The following is an 18,076-nucleotide window of genomic DNA, read 5'->3' on the forward strand; positions in this document are numbered from 1 at the left end:
GCCCTATCTCTATTGGTAATGAATTTCTTATTCACCCAGGGCTATTCTTCACTGAGTAGCTCTTTCTTGTCCATTCACTGGTCTTCTCCTTTAGTGATAAAATATCTTCTCTCTTGACCTAGAATCTTGTCATCCTAAACCATATAATCTAGCCCAGGGAGGTTTTCCTGACTTTTTTTCAGAGGGGAAAGCTGTAAAAATCACAGCCCAGGCACACTGGTCCATTAAAGATTGAAACTGGATTATGCAATTAGAGAATGCTTCTTCTCCAACGTTCTTTACCACCCTATCAACAGGACTCCAGAATAACAACCGTGGATTGCAGCCGAAGAAGTTGCAAGGTGCACACTCTGTTTCATGATGAGAGTTTAGGGAAGCCCAAAGATAGGAGTGGCATCAGCAAACAAACAAACAGGCAAACAAAAGGACACTAGAGGCATCTGAAGCCTCTGACACCTATGGCCGCAGCAAACATTAAACCTACTCCAAATCCTAGCCTGATTAATCTATTCATTCGTCAGTTTGATCACAAGCCCTGGTTTTAAATCATTGCAGACTCCTTATCTGTCTCACCAATTAAAGAAGTGTAAGTAGGGCAGAAAATGAAAATGAGAGTTCAGGGAAATCTCCTCAAAATAGCCAGTTTCCCCTGAAGTCACAGAGAAAAGGACAGAGAGAGGATTCCCGGGAAGCACAGGATGTAAGTTCATTCTGTCTATTCTTTCTATGAAATTACCCTTGGGTATTGTACTTTGGGATTGAAGTCTTAGTCATATTGTGGATCCCTTGTTACTCCATTCAGCTTCATGAAGTAACCATGTGTATGTTTTGTCAGCTTTAGAAAACTAAGAACCAGAGGCTTTGTTATAATCCACTCCTCAACTGAGTTAAAACTGGCTGAGATTCTGTGTCAACAGTTGTATTTTTTTCTTCACTCTGTTCTTGTCCCTGTCACCATCTTTAACCCAAATATTAAAACTGTCTGGCTAGAATCATTTCCCTATCTTGGGCTTAGCTCCTCTCTACATGTCTTTCTTGAAGAAGAAGAAAGGGAGAGGTGGATGTCATTTTGGAGGATCACATGGAGAGAGAAAAGGAAATGGAAAATTGTGTTGAGGACAGAGGAGGAACCAATGCCTCAGGAACAACACACATTATCACAAGTTCAGTGTGCATTCTTCACTGCTGACCCTTTCCTGATCTGACTCCACCCCTGAGGGACACAGCTCACCCTTGACCAATGATTTCAAAGAACTAGGAGGAACAAGGGGCCAGAAGGTCAGCAGTAAAGAATAAAAGGTGACCCTTTCCAACAGCAGCACATACCCGCTTCTCTCTCTGATCGCCTGTAAGTTCCCAGATCTGACATCATGGTGCATTTTACAGCTGAGGAGAAGGCTGCCATCACTAGCCTGTGGGGCAAAGTGAATGTGGAAGAGGCTGGAGGCGAAGCCCTGGGCAGGTAGGCACTGGGTTTCAATGCATGGGAAAGGATGGTGAATATGAGCCTGGCCACTTGCCTAGGAAATTCCTCAAGAGCTTTGAAAGTCTCTGATTTTCCACCTGCTATGGTCCCGTCACATAGGCTCCTGGTTGTTTACCCCTGGACCCAGAGATTCTTTGACAACTTCGGCAACCTGTCCTCTACTTCTGCCATAATGGGTAACCCCAAGGTCAAGGCCCATGGCAAGAAGGTGCTGACCTCCTTTGGTGATGCTATTAAGAACATGGACAACCTCAAGGGCGCCTTCGCTAAGCTTAGTGAGCTGCACTGTGACAAGCTGCACGTGGATCCCGAGAACTTCAGGGTGAGTTCAGGAAATGTTCATGTGCTCTTTTTATACTTTCTACTTTGAGATAGACTAACAAGAATTTCAGAAATAATGGGTCAAATTTGGTGTTAGAAGGACAGACCGCCAAAGGGCATGACCAGGACTACCTTGATTCAGGACTAGTGACAGTAAAGGCCTACTAGCGGCCAGGGTTTGCTTAAAACTTCTCAAGAACTTTTGTCAGAACTGAAACGACATCAGAGAAAAGAAGACTTGTTCAAGGAGGAATGGAATTTGGCATTTGATAAAGTTCTGTCTCAAGGAAGGAAGAATGTCTTATTTTACATGGTTTCTGATGACTGAAGCGTGGGGAGAGATTTGGGGTGGGGGGAGTTTTGGACAGATTGTCACACGGAAAATACAACAACTTCTCTAAAATATATCCTATTACCTGTCAGTATTGTTACCAAGTGGAGACTTGTCCCTGTCCTGATTGGAGACTTTAAATAAACTCACTGTGAGAACCCATGCCACCCTAAAATCCTGTTGTTACAGGAATTAGACAACTTGTAGATAAGAGGGAGGGAGAGATGCAAATAAAAATGGTGAGATGCAAGAAGATGGAGATAGAGGTGGGTAGGGTGTTGAATGGAGAGCTCATACACATTAAATTGAATTTAGGGACTAGCTTATCTGATTTCGTGTGGACACAGCCCTTGAAGTAGTTTAAGGTATGGAGTTGGCAGGGACTGTAGGTATTGAACCACTTTTTCTGCAATTCTTTTCGAAAAATTGTACTCAATGTGCCTCTTTTTCATTTTGTCTTTCACCTAAAAGCTCCTGGGCAACGTACTGGTGATCATTCTGGCTTCTCATTTTGGCAAGGAATTCACCCCTGATATGCAGGCCATGTGGCAGAAGCTGGTGGCTGGTGTTGCCACTGCTCTGGCCCACAAGTACCACTGAGTCTTCCTTCCAGGTCAACAGTGCTCTTTTGTGTCCCCAGGGCTCTCCTTCTGCATATGGGGACTTGCGTTTGGCCTTGAGAGCACAGCTTCTGTTTAATAAAGTTCATTCTATTCAGTCATCATAAATGAATACTGTGTTTTCTGCGTCTTTCACTCATTGGCTGAGGGGTGAGGTGAGACATAGGGAGAAATGAGAGCTCATTTGGGAAGTGTGTAGGGACTCATCAAAGGAAGATGGGTATTATGGGAGAATTCTAGAAGGTCTGGGTGTATGGTAGGATGGGGAAGAAATTGTCTGGGTTGGGGAAAGGGTTAATTAAGCGAACAGGGATTTACAGGAGAGTGTGGCAGAAACTTACAGTAAAGGCGAATAAAGGAGATGCTAAGAAGTGCCTCAGAAGAAATCAAGATAGATTCGTGGTGCGTGTCGGGGTTCAGCTTTAAAAGCTTTGCATGGATCTAAGGTCTCGGCTAGGGTTACTTTTTCAATTTGCTTTAATGTATATTTTGAATCAGCTAACTTATCATATGTCATGTGAGCCTGAATTGGACATAAGAGGATGAATTGAGGGATGGCTCGGAGTTTTCCAGAAAAATGTCCATTAACCAACAAAAGTCTGTTCTTTCCCAAAGTGTTGCATAGTCTCACTGGGGAGCCACAGTGGGAAATCACTGTGCATTATTTTATAATCAAACATAACATATGCTAAAATAAAGCTGGCATTAGGATATTATATGAATTCGGGGGAGAGAAGAATGGCCAAGGCTTCATGTAGCAGATGAGATAATAACAAAGGTTTATAGTCTAAAACCAGTAAATTAGGGCTTGAGCTAATTTCTTGCAGGAAAAGGCTTTCTGGAAGTAGAGGAGACAGTAAAATAGAGTATTAGGAAAGACTAGATAATCCAAGGCTTTGATTATAAAAATAAAAACTATTACTATGTTTTTGGCAAGAGTAAACAATAAATATCCTTAGAACTATAATGACTCAAGGAATAGGAGTCGGGGTGGGGGGAAGTTATCAGCTTAATGAACACAAAATGAATTCCAAATTGCAGATTAGATGTAGATGCTAATTCATGGCCTAAACCCAAGAAAAGCAGAGAGATCTGCAGAACATGAAGGAGGAGCAGAGGTTGAGTGAGGAAGAAACGGTGTCTGATTGGCTGGGGTGGATGAGAAGGAAGGAGGTGGTAGGGAATGACTGAAATCTCCCAGCCCTGGGGGATCTAACAAGAGGCTGTGCACTACCTTGGGGACCCCTGTGTGGGAGTGGCAAGAACTGAATGACTCTTGAGGGAGTCGTTGTTATTTTACTTAGGGAGTCTAGACCTTCAGGCCTTGAGTCAAACTCTCATATCAGTTAGGTATTTCATTGCCCCTGCACATTGATCAGAATTTGTCCTCTGAATTACCTTCTAATTTGGGTTTCTGTCTCCATGATCCAGATGAGAGACCAATGATTACATAGTTGCAGGTTGTCAACAACAGTGGTCTCGGAGCCTCAGTTTATGCCTTCAGCCTCTCTTAGCCTCTCTTTATGCCCTTCAGCAAAGTAAACAGGAGCTGTTAGTGGTACTAAGCCTTTTACCCAGTCCGTCAGTCAGTGTCTCAGTCAACAACAAATGTGCATTTTTAATCAGTCTCATTTTCTCTTTCTTGCCCTCAACTTTTACGCTGATTCTGCATGTCCCGGGGTCAAGGATGGTGATGATGGAGTGGTGGGCAGAAGATACATTCTTTACCCCTTAAGGGTCTAGATTTTGATCTTGAAGTTGCCAGTCCAGGACTATTTACATGATAACAACTTCATAATTAACACACACACGTGCATGTGCACACATAGGCACACAGGTCTGGATGACTCAGATTTTTAATAGATGAAAAAAGGACTAATTGTTGTCAATAGGCAATAAAAGCCATGTGAGCAAAACAATGTTGTGATGGACCAGATATTCTTGGAATATTAATCTGGCTATGAGTACAGAGGTTAGGAGGTTATGTCATTGCCAAGATTAAAATCCCGTAATGGCTTTTTACACTCTACCACTGAAGATAAGTCCTCAGTTATTAGGTTTAATGCTTCCTCTGCAACATTTCCTGCTTCTTCTTACCTTTACATATCACCTGCACCAGCCCATTATTCTTATCTCCAGCATCCCAAAGGTTTGTTGTACCTAACTCAGAGGTTTGGATTCCCTATTCCAGCTTTCAGACCTTTTATCCCAATATTTCCCCATGGCAAATTCCTTCTTTTCATTCTGGATCCAGCTCAAATACTACCTCCTCAGAGGGACTCATCCTGCCTGGTGTAATCATGGCTCTCCCTCATTAAGTCCAGATATTAATTTTTTCATAGCAAATGATATTAACTGAAATTATTTTGTAGATTGGCTTAATTATCCATTTTCTATATCTTCCATGCCATGTTATAAATGTTAAGAGGAAAGTTTTTTTCTCTTCCTCATTTATCTTAAGTCTCCAGTACTTAGAGCAATGATGACAGTTATTCAACAAACAGATATTAAATGAGGGTCTCAGAACACAAGAGAATGAATGTTTGAAAAGAGTAATTCTCTAGTAGCAGAAATTCAGCTTTCATGTAGTAGGTTGAGTTCTTTAAAATTTAGAGTATCCTGTAAGTAACATGGAAGTGGATTTTCCAGTGTTATTCGTTTAGGGAGCAATCTTAGGGAGAAACAAACAAGCCAGTTTCCTAGAACTCTACAGGCAGGAGTAATAGACCCTGAGAGAAAAAATAAAATAAAATGAACCATTCCCTTTCCCGCTGAAAGTGAGTCCTGTCTGGTCCTATAAATGCTTGCTTGAGATGCTTGAGACCAAAGTACCATAGGTTACAGGGACAGTAGTGTGTGGCATCCTGTCAGTAAAGATTGCTTCTGCTTACTAGAAATAAAGAGAAGTTAAACATAGCAAGCAAGGGTAGATCCAGCACATGCCAGAGACAACTCTCTTAATCTGCAGCCCATCCCACGGAATCTTCAACTACTCTCTGCATTGAACAAACACTGGCACCCTTCTCCCCCAACCAGCCTGAACACCTGTGTGCTCAGAGACAAATTGGAAAATACATGGAATCTTCCAGACTGCTGCCAGATGACTCCAAGGGAATATTCTGTTACTTAGGGAAGTAAGGAAAATACTTAAATGGATTAAAAGACTATATAAAATGGATTAAAAAACATTGGAGTAACATCCAATCCTGCCCTAATCTACATATTTTTTCCTATTCTGCTTCCTTTTGATGTTAGATAGAGACATTATTCCTATTATTCCTATTTTAAGAAGTATTAAATTGTGTGCCCAATATAATCTTAAGAGATTTGAAAACCAAGAAGCGCGGTGGCCTCTTCTTGTAAAGATTGGCTGAACAACAGAATGATACAGTATCGCAACTCTTCACTTAATGTGGAGGATATTTTCAATTCTTCCTTTTTACTGTTTTAACCCAAGCCTCATCAACCATCTTCAAGTCATTGCAGGCTGCTGGTGGGGGCCAGGGAGGGGCTTGAGATGTGAATTGCATACTGGTTGGAGCCAGTAGGGATAGGTGCAGGAGGGAAGCGAGGTGGGGGGGGGGGGGGCGGGGATGAAGTATCAAATTGGGCATGAACAGCAGAGTCCCTCTGAGGAATGGGTATTTTTTAAAATTTTCTTTTTAATGTTTATTTACTTTTGAGAGAAAGATACAGAGGTATGGGGGGGGGTGGGGGGGGGGAGGTGGGCAGAGAGAGGGAGACACAGAATCCAAAGCAGTCTCCAGGCTCTGAGCTGTCAGCACAGAGCCTGCTGTGGGCCTTGAAGTCAGAGACCACAAGATCGTGATCTTAACGGACTGAGCCACCCAGGCTCCCTGGAGATGGGTGTTTTTTCAAAACAAAAGAATGATATAATCATTTTGGAAAGCATTTAGAGAGACCAGGTAATGAAGAGAAGGGAGTTAGTATTATTTTATGTTCAGGGAAACAGTCAAAATTATTGTTCAGGAGGGGAATATGAATAATAAGTTTTAATAAAATTGATACATATGTGGGTGCATACCCGATCAGAGAAGAAGTATAGACTTGGGACTGGCCGTAGCAACTTGGTGTGATGACGAAGTGATTGGGAAAAGAACAGGCAGTACAAAGATTCAGCAGGACTTGGAAATTGATTGACAGATAGTGAGGAAGTCACAGATGATAGCCAGTTTCTTGTCTGGTGAGTAAGAAAGAAGGACTCTTTCTCTGTCTCTATTGACATGGAAAAAAATGCCCAGATACCTCTTACTTTGAAGCTGGAAAGAGCACAACTGCTCTCATGGCAATCATTTCAAACCTCAGCGTGTTGAAGAAGTCTCTAGAAAGCTCAAACTGACTCAACAAATAATAAGTTTCAAAAGACTGAATCTCCTTTCTACTCCAATTTCACTGATCTTTACTACTGCTTCTTCCCCAGAATCTTTCCTGCATGCACCCACCCCGAAGAGTTCCCCAAATGTAGGCTTCTTGGATGGGGCACATGAGGTCATGGCGGCTCCAATTCAACAGCCTCTGGAGTTTCTTTGGCATTTTCAGGAGTCCCACAGTCTCATATAACAACAGAGCAGAATAGACAGGAGTCACTGATGCACCATTCGCTTGCAGTCACTCACACACTTAAAACACATGTATAGAGCACCTTCTGCAAACACTTATAGTATCTAACACTTTTGAATCCTGCATTTGTCTTATTCTCTATTTTAAACATCTCTCTATTTTCTAAATTAAAATGGCAGGATTTATTCTTTTCCTGTGTTTTTTCTTATTTCTCCCCTGAGCACATCTTCCCTCCATCAGCCCTTTTTTCTTGCTGTCCTCATGGATTGTGAACACTTACACACACACACACACACACACACACACACACACACAAAACGCATGCCTTCAACATCAGAGTATTTAATATTTGAATGGGCTCTCATATTTCTCAATAGTCTATAAAACCCACTTGAGCAAAACAGTTTGGGAAGGAACAAGATATTCTTGCAATATTAATCTAGACAAGAGTACAAACAGATTAGAAATGGTATCAGTATCATGATTAAAATTCTCTAATGGCTTCCTAGTCAAGATAATGAAGCTAATCCTGAATAGCTGTAAGCATGTGTTACCTCTACTATCATCTCCGACCACTGTTTTCTTTGCTATTTCCATATCAACACCATTGACCCACTATTTGTCGCTCTGCATATACGGGTACATTGCGTTTGTGTGGGAGGGTGTGTGTTTTCCTGCCTTAGAGTTTTACATTTGCTATTCCAACTTCCAGAGCCTTTCTTTCTTAGTATCTTCCCATGGCAGCAACTTCATGCCATTGTGACATCAGCTCAAATATTGCCCCCTTAAAGAGATCATTGCTAATATAATTGTGTCCCACTCGCAATGAGATATAAATTGTCCTCATAGCACCTGGATGATCTTAAGGCCACTTTTGTCCATTTGAGTAAGCAATGCTGTGATATGTCACAAGTAGACCCTAAGAACTTCAGGTAAATCTAGGAGATGTTCACACCCTCTTTTAGCTTTGGGACAGCTTAGACAACTGAGCACTGACCTGACTGCAGTCTAGGACCTGTTTGAATTCTTTGTTTTTAGAAGAGACTTGTATAGAGGTGAAGAAAAATGACTATTGGTAACTTGAACTTTACTTTTTTTCTCTCCTGGAGGCAGAAAAAACAAGGCCAAGGAGAAATATCTATGCAGGCAAATGTTGGCTCTATATAAGGAAGGAACCTACGGTTCACAAATACATTTCTAAGGTTATTCATATATAGGCTGGACACTTGTACAAAATTGTTCCTAGAGACCCATTTCAAACTTACATCCTATAAATCCTAAGGTGGGTCAGATCGTCTGAGGGAGGGAAATGGCAAGAACATGTGTCCTGGAGTGGCTATGGAAAGAAACCTGTGGGTCCTTGTTTTTCAGCCCACAAAATAGGAGATTGGTCATGGGGAGAAGAAAGAAAAAGTGGAATCATGGCCAGGGGTTAGTCCAGCAAGGAGAACACACTTGTGTTTAGTCACCAGGCAAGACCCCAGGCTTTGTGGGAAATTGACATTAGTGTGGTTCTAAATGGAAGTTGGCTGGCCAGATACCTGGAGACCCACCTGGAACACTCTGTCCCTCGTACATATCTGTTACCTCTTGCCACCTCCACAGCTCCTGGGAAACTGGGATCACTGAGTCCCCTGTTTAGTATTGTAGAGTCAGCAAAGAAGAGCTTTATTTTCAAACAATAGCAATAGGAGTGGTAGCAGTAGTAGTAATGATAATAATAATAATAGCAATGGTAATAATAGTGCTCTGCTAAGAATTCTTTACTGATTGTCTTCAGTTCTACTTTTCCCATGTGCTGTTACACTTGTGAGAATCCCAGGAATTATTTGTTGCGCTGTGAGTGTGTGTGTGTGTGCATGCAGTCTCCCCATTCAATATTTGTATGCCGTAAAGATTTTGGCAAGAAAATAAAAAACAATAGGGCAATGAAAGGAATATATGCCTGGGACATACAGTTGGGGAAAACATACACTTAGGGGCTCTTCAAGTTAAAGCTAATGACGTGGCTGGGGGCATGGGGAAGGCTGTGATGAGAGAGGATGGGTGTCACGGGACAAGAACTCCTCTGAACCAGATGATTACATGGGTCTGAGTGAGGACTCTGGTGAAGACCAAGGATGGAAATAGAGTACCAGTGGGGATTCTTCTAGGGAAAATTAACCCAGTTCTCAAAAGGTCAAGGTCCAGGCAAGGGCTGCAATTCCATTCTGCTAACAGGGGGTACATGTTTTCTAAAAGCAGCTGGTTTGCCACAAGCTCTTGTGAGGATAGATTAGGGATGGGAGGGGTTGGAGGTCTGAGCAGGGGGATAACTCTTTGAAATCACCTCCAAAGAACCGGCCTTGGGCTTTAGGAAAGAACTTTGTGGCTTAAGTGGTGAGAGCCGCTGGGGACATTAAATTGACTGCATACCATCAGGAGACAGCATGCGGGAGCCAGCAGATTTGCTACAGTGTTTCAGAGAAGGGAGATCCCTATAAACTACTCAGAGAAGTGGGGATTTAGGTGGGGGGAGATGAACCAGAAGAAGCTGAGAAGGCAGCTCAGCCAAGCAGATGAGCACTGAGAGATCAGAAGGGAAAGGAAAGATATTGCACAGAATAGTTGGGGAGGATCACAGGAGTATTCCTCTGACCAGAAGTTAATTTCGAGTTATAGACAAAGCTGTAATGTGATGGACAGGACAGTGAGAAAGTTAGCCTCGCTGTGGGTGTTGAGTAGATTAGCAATCACGCTGATGCCAGGTTTACAAATCTCTGCTCGTTTCCCACGCCTTAGTGTAAAATACCCACACTCTACCCTCAGGTGCCCAAATGGTGAGGCCTGGGGCCGTCACTCCAACTTTGCTCCTTCCCACTCTTCCCTTAACATCTCTCTCTCTCAGATCTTGTCATGCCTTAGGCTTGTCGTGTTAGGCTTTTTTCTTTCTTTCTTTCTTTCTTTCTTCTTTCTTTCTTTCTTTCTTTCTTTCTTTCTTTCTTTCTTTCTTTCTTTCCTTCTTTCTTTCTCCTTTTCTGTCCAGCCTCCAAGTTTCACACTTGCCTTTCCTGGCTTCAAGGAAACTACTTATGCCTGGCTCCATATTGTCATCAAGGTCCCAGTTCAAATGTATCTTCCTTTCAGACCTCTGTCCTTACATTATTTTTGTCTAGTCACTTGCCACCATGTCATCAGATGCATTTTGTTCCTCGTCATATAACAAACACCATCTGAACTTCTTTGCTGATTTAATTATTAGTGTCAGTATCCTCTACCCACTAGAATGTGAGCACGATGAGACTAGATACATTGTTTTGTTTTTTCCAGGATTTCCAGTTGTTTTTTTTTTTTATTTTTTAATGTTTATTTATTTTTGAGAGAGGGGTATGAGCAGGAAGAGGGAAAAGTCCAAGCAGGCCAGAACTCAAGACTGGTGAGATCATGATCTGAACTGAAGTAGGTGCCTAACCAACTGAGCCACCCAGGATCCCCAAGATTCTCAGTTTTTAAAACAATGCATGGCATTATTGGCCTCAGTCAATATGTGCTTTTTAAATACGTGATGGATGAATGACCAGAAAACTGATAGATGACTGTGATGATGATCTAGCATCGATGCGATAAGCTTCCAGACAGCAGTGGGAACAGTGAGCATGGAAATAAGGTGGAAGTGTGAAACAGCCATGAACGGGAGAAGTAAAAAATTCTTGCAAAGTAATTGTCTAAAGAAGGTGAGAGAAAAGCAGGAGTTAGAGGTAACTACCAGAATCATTGTTGGTTTGCTGGAAATGTGGGAGGCTATTTGCCAACATTCAGAGATGCAGATATCCCCAAGTCTGTTGGGGTCCCAGTGTGCACACAGTGGGCCAAACAAGCACCAGGGCCATCAGGGAACAAGGGCCCTGAGCCTTTCCCTCCGACCATGCACATGGCTAAGGGTAGGTGGGATTCCTGGCTGTGGTCAACATTTCCTTGGGTTTCTTTTATGTCATTGACTTCTTCCCTTGAAGAAATCTTTTTGGGATTGATTCACACATTTTTTTCTTTATATCTCTGTACCAAAGTGTTCACATCAGCACAGCTTGGACTTGAGAGCTCACAGATAATCAAGTCTGTCATGATAAAGTAGCTTCCAGCACCTTAACAATTCTTATCCACAGTGTAAATGTAAGTTTTTTCCCAAGATAAATTGATAAAAGCCTTCACTATATCAAACAGACAAAGGATTTCTTTTATACTAGCAGAAATCCAACACTAATATATTGGGCTGAACTCTTTACATGTTAGAGTACCTTTGTAAATACACATGGAGATTATTTCTTAAATTGAGAAAAAAAAATTTTTTTGTAAGAGTCATCTCTGGGAGAAACAAACAAACCAGCTTCCTGGAGCTTAAAACATGGGAACAATAAACTCTGAGATAGAGAGAGAGAGAAAAAAATACATATATATATTTTATATTTTATATAATATGATATATATATTTATATTTTATTATATATATACATATATAAATATAAATACATATATAATATAAAATATATATATAATTATATATTATATTTAAATATATATATATATATAATATAAACCATTTCCTCTCTCCCTGGAAGTGTGCCCCATCTAGACCTATAAATGCTTGTTTGAGACGCATGAGACCAAGGCACATTAGGCTACAGGATAGTAGTGTGTGAAACACTGTCAGTGAGGATTGCCTCTGCCTGATTAGAAATGAGGAATGGTTAACCACAACAAAGGAGTGTAGATATAATAAATGCCAGAGACAACTCCCCTAATCCCTAGCTGTGGCCCAGAGTCTAATATTTTCTGTGGAACACTCAGTTTTCTCCAATACTCAGTTCTGTATCTTCTGAAACAACTGAGTGAATAGTTCACATTGGCCAGAGACACTGTGTGTATAATCAGAATGAACAAAATTGTTCAGACAAGGAGATGCACATATATTTTAATAGAACTCGCCAACAATCAGGCAGTACTCAGTTCTCCAAATTACTTAGTTTTTACCTGTCTTATTTCTGAACTGAAGCTGGATTGGGATCTTTTCTTCTTCACTTATAAAAGTATAAGCCTCATTTAAGCTTTAGGAAAACTGGTGACCAAGAAAAGCTATGGCTTCTTTTATACCCAAAGAAAACAACAGAGTGATGTCTTGTAAACACCTGATACAATGCCCAGAAGATCTCTAATTCTTATGCCTCTGAATTCTAGTCATGCCTCGTGGTCAGCCTGCAGGTCATCTCAGGGCTGATGGGGTGGGAAGACTGAGATACGACATGCATAGTGGATGGTGGGGAAGGGCAGAAGAATCCCCCTGATAGAGCCACCCAACACTATCAGAGACACAAATGTCCATCCTGCTGACCCTCCCTTGTCCAAACCCCACCCTGGTGGTGACAACCCACACTTGACCAATAGTCTCACCTCATTGGGAGAAGCAAGGGCCTGGAAACTAGAAGTGACGAATAAAAGGCCACATGGAGAAGCAGCAGCACCGACTTGCTTTTGGCACCTTAGTGATCACCAGTAAGCTCCCAGATACCATGGTGCATTTTACGGCTGAAGAGAAGGCTGCTGTTGTTAGCCTGTGGGCCAAGGTGAACGTGGAGTTGGTTGGAGGCGAGGTCCTGGGAAGGTAGGCACTGGAAGGGGGCAGGAAGGCAGAAAGTGTTCCTGAAAGGGGAATTGGTCAGGTTTCATACATACTGCGACTTCCCATCTGGTCTGTGACTATGATCATCCCACAGGCTTCTGGTTGTTTATCCATGGACCCAGAGATTCTTTGACAATTTTGGCAACTTATCCTCTGAGTCTGCCATAATGGGCAACCCCAAGGTCAAGGCCCATGGCAAGAAGGTACTGACCTCCTTTGGAAACGCTGTTAAACATATGGATGACCTCAAGGACACCTTTGCTGAGCTGAGTGAGCTGCATTGTGACAAGATGCATGTGGATCCTGAGAACTTCAAGGTGAGTTCTAGGCATGCTTGTGCTCTGTTTCTTCACCCCAGATATTTGCATTGTGGGTACGTTAGGAAACACAGGTACTTAAGTCTGATTCTATGAAGGTAATTGTTGGGATGTAATATTTAAGGAAGAGCTTGATTTTGGTAGTTAGGTTGTTCCAAACGTAGTTTGGATGTTAACTACTCCATAGTTAAGATGGAGTAGGATAATTATTGTGACCAGTGGAGACCACTGGCCATCTTATATTTCTGAAACAATGATTATGACCAGGGAAGAACATTGGCCACAACTGAGTTAAATGGTTTTGGCCTGAGCATACAATTACAGGAAGAAGAATGCCTTACCTTTGGTAATTGAAATTTTATCTAAAAATGATGAATACATTTATGCATGATTCTTGAGTTTAGAACCTGGACTAAGCAAGACAAAATAACAGCAATCTTTTCAATGGATGATTGTGAACCCTGCCCCCTTTAGCAGTGATGGAATGCTCTCGTATACATGGCAGAAGATTCTTTGTCATGTGAGTGACCATAACAATTTGAATGTACATATTATCTGGGGACTTAGACTATACTAGCAGTACTATAATCCTACTTAAAAAAAAGACAGAGTCTCTACAAAAGAGAAGCCATCCATAGCAATATTCTAATGTGGAAGCTGGCAGGGCAAATGAGAGAAGGCCAGACACAATGGAAAGTTCAGGGCTAGGAGTCATATTGATGCCGATGTCAAGCATATTATGGTAAACTTCTGTGGGATCATGACCCTGAAAGTTACTCAATCTCTTATCAGGAAGATAATGGATGTGACCAGCTTGAGGCTTTCTGTTCACTAGGTACCATTTTCTTTTTATCCCCACTCTCTCCCCAGCTTCTAGGCAACATGATTTTGATTGTCTTGGCAACTCACTTCAGCAAGGAGTTTACTCCACAGGTGCAGGCTGCTTGGCAGAAGCTGACCACTGCTGTGGCTAATGCTCTGGCCCACAGGTACCACTGAGGTGCTTATCTAACCATGTTGGCACCTACTGGATGGCCCTGTGTTCCAAGAGTCCATCTTCTGCAGATGGGCAGTGTCCTGCCCCCTTACTTAAGTGCTATATGATAAAAATAAAATAAACATTGTGCTCTATAAGAAACATCCTTGTCTTCTCTCTCTGTCTTTATCTCTTATGTTGATTCAGCTAAAAGAAAGCAATCCTATAAGGAATGGGGTTATTTGAAATAAGGAGTTTGGGGAGGATAGAGAAGAGAGCCTTATAAGATTCTTCAAGATAAGAGTGGCTTTTGGCACCTGGGTGGCTCAGTCAGTTAAGCATCCAACTCTTGGTTTCAGCTCAGGTCATGATCTCACAGTTCATGCGTTCAAGTCCTGCATTGGGCTCTACACTGAAGTCATGGAGCCTGCTTTAGATTCTCTCTCTCTCCTTCCCTCTCTGCCCCTCCCCCACTTGTTATCTCTCTCTCTCTCTCTCTCTCTCTGTCTCCCTCTCCATCTCAAAATAAATCAATAAACTTAAAAAAAGTAGCTTCAAACGAAGGTACTTCTAGGAAGGGAAGGTAGACTCGAGTTGAATAATGTCTTCAGCAAAAGGGAGTGAATGGAGATACTCTAGAGAAATGTAAGAAGAATGTTGTAGTGAGTTGGGGTTCACAGAGGGGACTGTATAGGCTCAGAGCTCTTTGGTGCTATATTTTGCTTCCATTTAATATAAGAAACATGTTTTTATCAGCTGTAATAAAGTTCAGATGGGACTACCCAGAGACCTAGGCAAGGACCATGCTCTAAACTTTCCCTAGTGTCTTCAGTGGTATTAATGGAGGAACTGTCTCTAAGGCAAGGAAGTAACTGCTTTGATTTGAATCTGTATCTCACCTGCTAGTTCTGTGACCTGGAACATGTTTCCAATTCCTTTGGTGGAGACAAAAGGCCATTAATGTGGGAAAATGACAAATGCAGGGTCTAAGTGACAGAGGAGAAATCAGTCCCTTGAAAGCAGCACAGCGGCATAAAATTAGGGACACTGCTGCCAGGAAAAAGCAGAAAAGAAACTATCATTATAAGCAAAGTACCAGTGAAATTTCTTGCACACACGAGTAACATAGTGAATAGGGAATTTTAGGGAAACTGATCCATGCATGGATATAGAACTGACAAGACAGGGTCTAACGTGGATCTATCCATAGGAATGTGCTGTGATTAGAATGAGGGCAAAGGACCGAACTTCACAGGGGCAATTAAACTAAGAAAAAAGTAAGGTATCATTGTGGCAAAGATACTGCAGGACTTGGAAGAGAGTACAGTAGAGAGTAGTGAAGTCACAGATGATAGCCAGGTTCCCTGTCTGGTGAATGAAAAGAGGAAAACCTATTCTCAGAACAGAAAATGCTGAGAGTCTCTTGTATGGAGCTGGCAGTTGAGCACAGCCATTTTTGTGGCCATCACTTCAAATTCCAATACCCAAGCCCCTGGCATAGAAGCAAAAAGCCTGGGCTTTGGGAATAGCAGGAAAAGATCAAATTACATCCCCATCACCTCGTAAAGTTTAGTCAACATTTCCCAGAATGAATTTCCTTGTTTGTAAAGTGGAATAATAATTCCTACCTCAAAAATATATTACAAAGTTTTCTGTTTTTGTTTTTCTTCCAAGATTTTATTCAAATTTAACTTAATATATAGCGTAGTATTGGTTTCAAGAGTAGAATTCAGCGATTCATCACTTACATGTAACACCCAGTGTTCAACACAAGTGCCATCCTTAATGCCCATCACCCATTTAGCCCATCCCCCCAACCTCTCCTCCAGCAACCCTCAGTTTGTTCTCTACAGTTAAGAGTCTCTTGTGGTTTGTCCCCCTCTCTGTTTCTGTCTTCTTTCATTTTTTCTTCCATTCCATGTATTTTGCTTCTTAAATTCCACATGTGAGTGAAATCATATAGTATTTGTCTTTCTCTGATTCGTTTTGCTTAGTGTAATACACTCTAGTTCCATCCACATTATTGCAAATGGCAACATTTCACTCTTTTCTGATGGCGGAGTAATATTCCAGTGTGTGTGTGTGTGTGTGTGTGTGTATTTGCTTTTGAAACACTTAGAACATTTGGAGGACAGGTATGGCTGTCATCATTCAGACCTCCCCCTGCAGGACCACACCTAGGCCTGGGCCAATCTGCTCACAGGAGCAGGGAGGGTAAGATCAGGCCTGGGCATAAAAGGAAGAGCAGGGATAGTACCAGCTTACACTTGCTTCTGACACAACTGTGTTCGCTAGCAACCACACAAACAGACACCATGGGATTTCTGACTGCTGAGGAGAAGGGTCTGGTCAATGGCCTGTGGGGCAAGGTGAACGTGGATGAAGTTGGCGGTGAGGCCCTGGGCAGGTTGGTATCCAGGTTGCGAGGCAGGCCTAAGGAGAGTGAATGGATGCTGGGCAGGTGGAGAAGGCTCAGTCCCTGGGGCTTCTGACAGGCACTGACTCCCTCTGTCCCTCTGTGCTGTTTTCACCCCTCAGGCTGCTGGTTGTCTACCCCTGGACTCAGAGGTTCTTTCAGTCCTTTGGGGACCTGTCTTCTGCTGATGCCATTATGGGCAACAGTAAGGTGAAGGCCCATGGCAAGAAGGTGCTGAACTCCTTCAGTGATGGTCTGAAAAACATCGACGACCTCAAGGGCGCCTTTGCTAAGCTCAGCGAGCTGCACTGTGACAAGCTGCACGTGGATCCCGAGAACTTCAGGGTGAGTCTAGGATATCTTCCGTTTGTTTTTTCTTTTCACTTTGTAGTCTTCTACTCTGGTTCCTTTACCTACCTGTTCACCCTCCAGCTTCCTTTTTACTTTAGAATATATCATCATTGAATGCTTTTCAAAATGTATGTAGTTTTATATTTTTCATTCAGTATTCCATGTCGTTTCCTTTCTCACATTCTTGTTTTTGTTTTTTTTTTTAATCAAGCTCTTACTTAATAGTTTATCTTTTGCTTCTCTCTTTTTCTCCCTAACTTTTTTCCCTACTCAGTACCCAAATTATACATACTAGCTCTCATCTTCTACTTCTATACTTGGAATAGTCTTTCTATCTCTCCAAATGGGGATTGGAAGGGCTCCTCAAAGGGGAGAGGCTCAAGATGTCATCTAGAGTCCAAAAATCAGTTCAGAATTAAAGAATAATTGGAATTTTATGGAATCAAGACTCAATGGAAAGGAAAGGAAAGTGAATATCTGAGGATGGTAGACCAGAAGTAGGGAAGTAGGGAAGCAGTAGTTGCTAAGACAACCATCATCAGACTAATTAATCTGTTCCTTATTATATAAAACATATATAATAAAACTATACAGTATACATACATATATGGTTACTCATTTCTGCCTATGGAGATAACCTGAAGATCAATTTGGGCTAGAGCATGGGCAGGAAAAAAAAAAGATTGTTGGCTGAGTTTCTCAGAAGCCAAGCTTGTAATGTTAATACATGTTAATCATGTATATTTTTCTATCTATGTCTTCCCCACAGCTCCTGGGCAATGTGCTGGTGTGTGTGCTGGCCCACCACTTTGGCCATGAATTCAACCCCCAGGTGCAGGCTGCCTTTCAGAAGGTGGTGGCTGGTGTGGCCAATGCCTTGGCCCACAAGTACCATTGAGGTCATGGCCTATTTTCTGGTGACCACTGGAAGAACCTAGTTCCCTAAATTCGATCTTCTGAACTTGATGAAATAATGTCCACCTTCAAGGGTATGACTTCTGTCTAATAAAGAACTTTAACTCAA

General features: G+C 42.0%; 3 protein-coding genes across 4 annotated transcripts; all 3 read left to right on the plus strand.

Moving 5' to 3' along the window:
• The first annotated feature begins 1,308 nt into the window (after positions 1-1,308).
• On the plus strand, positions 1,309-2,866 carry LOC112865221 (hemoglobin subunit epsilon). Its single transcript, XM_025928254.2, has 3 exons — positions 1,309-1,462; positions 1,586-1,808; positions 2,610-2,866. The coding sequence occupies exons 1-3, from the start codon at positions 1,371-1,373 to the stop codon at positions 2,736-2,738; spliced, it is 444 nt and encodes a 147-aa protein (XP_025784039.1). The 5' UTR covers positions 1,309-1,370; the 3' UTR covers positions 2,739-2,866.
• Positions 2,867-12,765: 9,899 nt separating this feature from the next.
• Positions 12,766-14,447, plus strand: LOC112864875 (hemoglobin subunit epsilon-4). Of its 2 annotated transcripts, none has more exons than XM_086678151.1 (3): positions 12,766-12,974; positions 13,087-13,309; positions 14,243-14,447. In XM_086678151.1, exons 1-3 carry the CDS (start codon positions 12,817-12,819, stop codon positions 14,306-14,308), a joined length of 447 nt encoding a protein of 148 aa, XP_086534277.1. In that variant the 5' UTR covers positions 12,766-12,816; the 3' UTR covers positions 14,309-14,447. The 2 variants fall into 2 exon arrangements, with proteins under 2 accessions (XP_086534277.1, XP_025783659.1); XM_025927874.2 differs by having other exon boundaries at positions 12,778-12,974; positions 14,180-14,447.
• Positions 14,448-16,514: 2,067 nt separating this feature from the next.
• Positions 16,515-18,076, plus strand: LOC112864876 (hemoglobin subunit beta). Its single transcript, XM_086678152.1, has 3 exons — positions 16,515-16,692; positions 16,824-17,046; positions 17,822-18,076. Exons 1-3 carry the CDS (start codon positions 16,601-16,603, stop codon positions 17,948-17,950), a joined length of 444 nt encoding a protein of 147 aa, XP_086534278.1. The 5' UTR covers positions 16,515-16,600; the 3' UTR covers positions 17,951-18,076.

The sequence above is a fragment of the Puma concolor genome, chromosome D1 (genome assembly GCF_028749965.1).
Source record: "Puma concolor isolate L17-30 chromosome D1, mPumCon1.1.hap2, whole genome shotgun sequence".
In the NCBI taxonomy this organism is placed as follows: domain Eukaryota; kingdom Metazoa; phylum Chordata; class Mammalia; order Carnivora; family Felidae; genus Puma; species Puma concolor.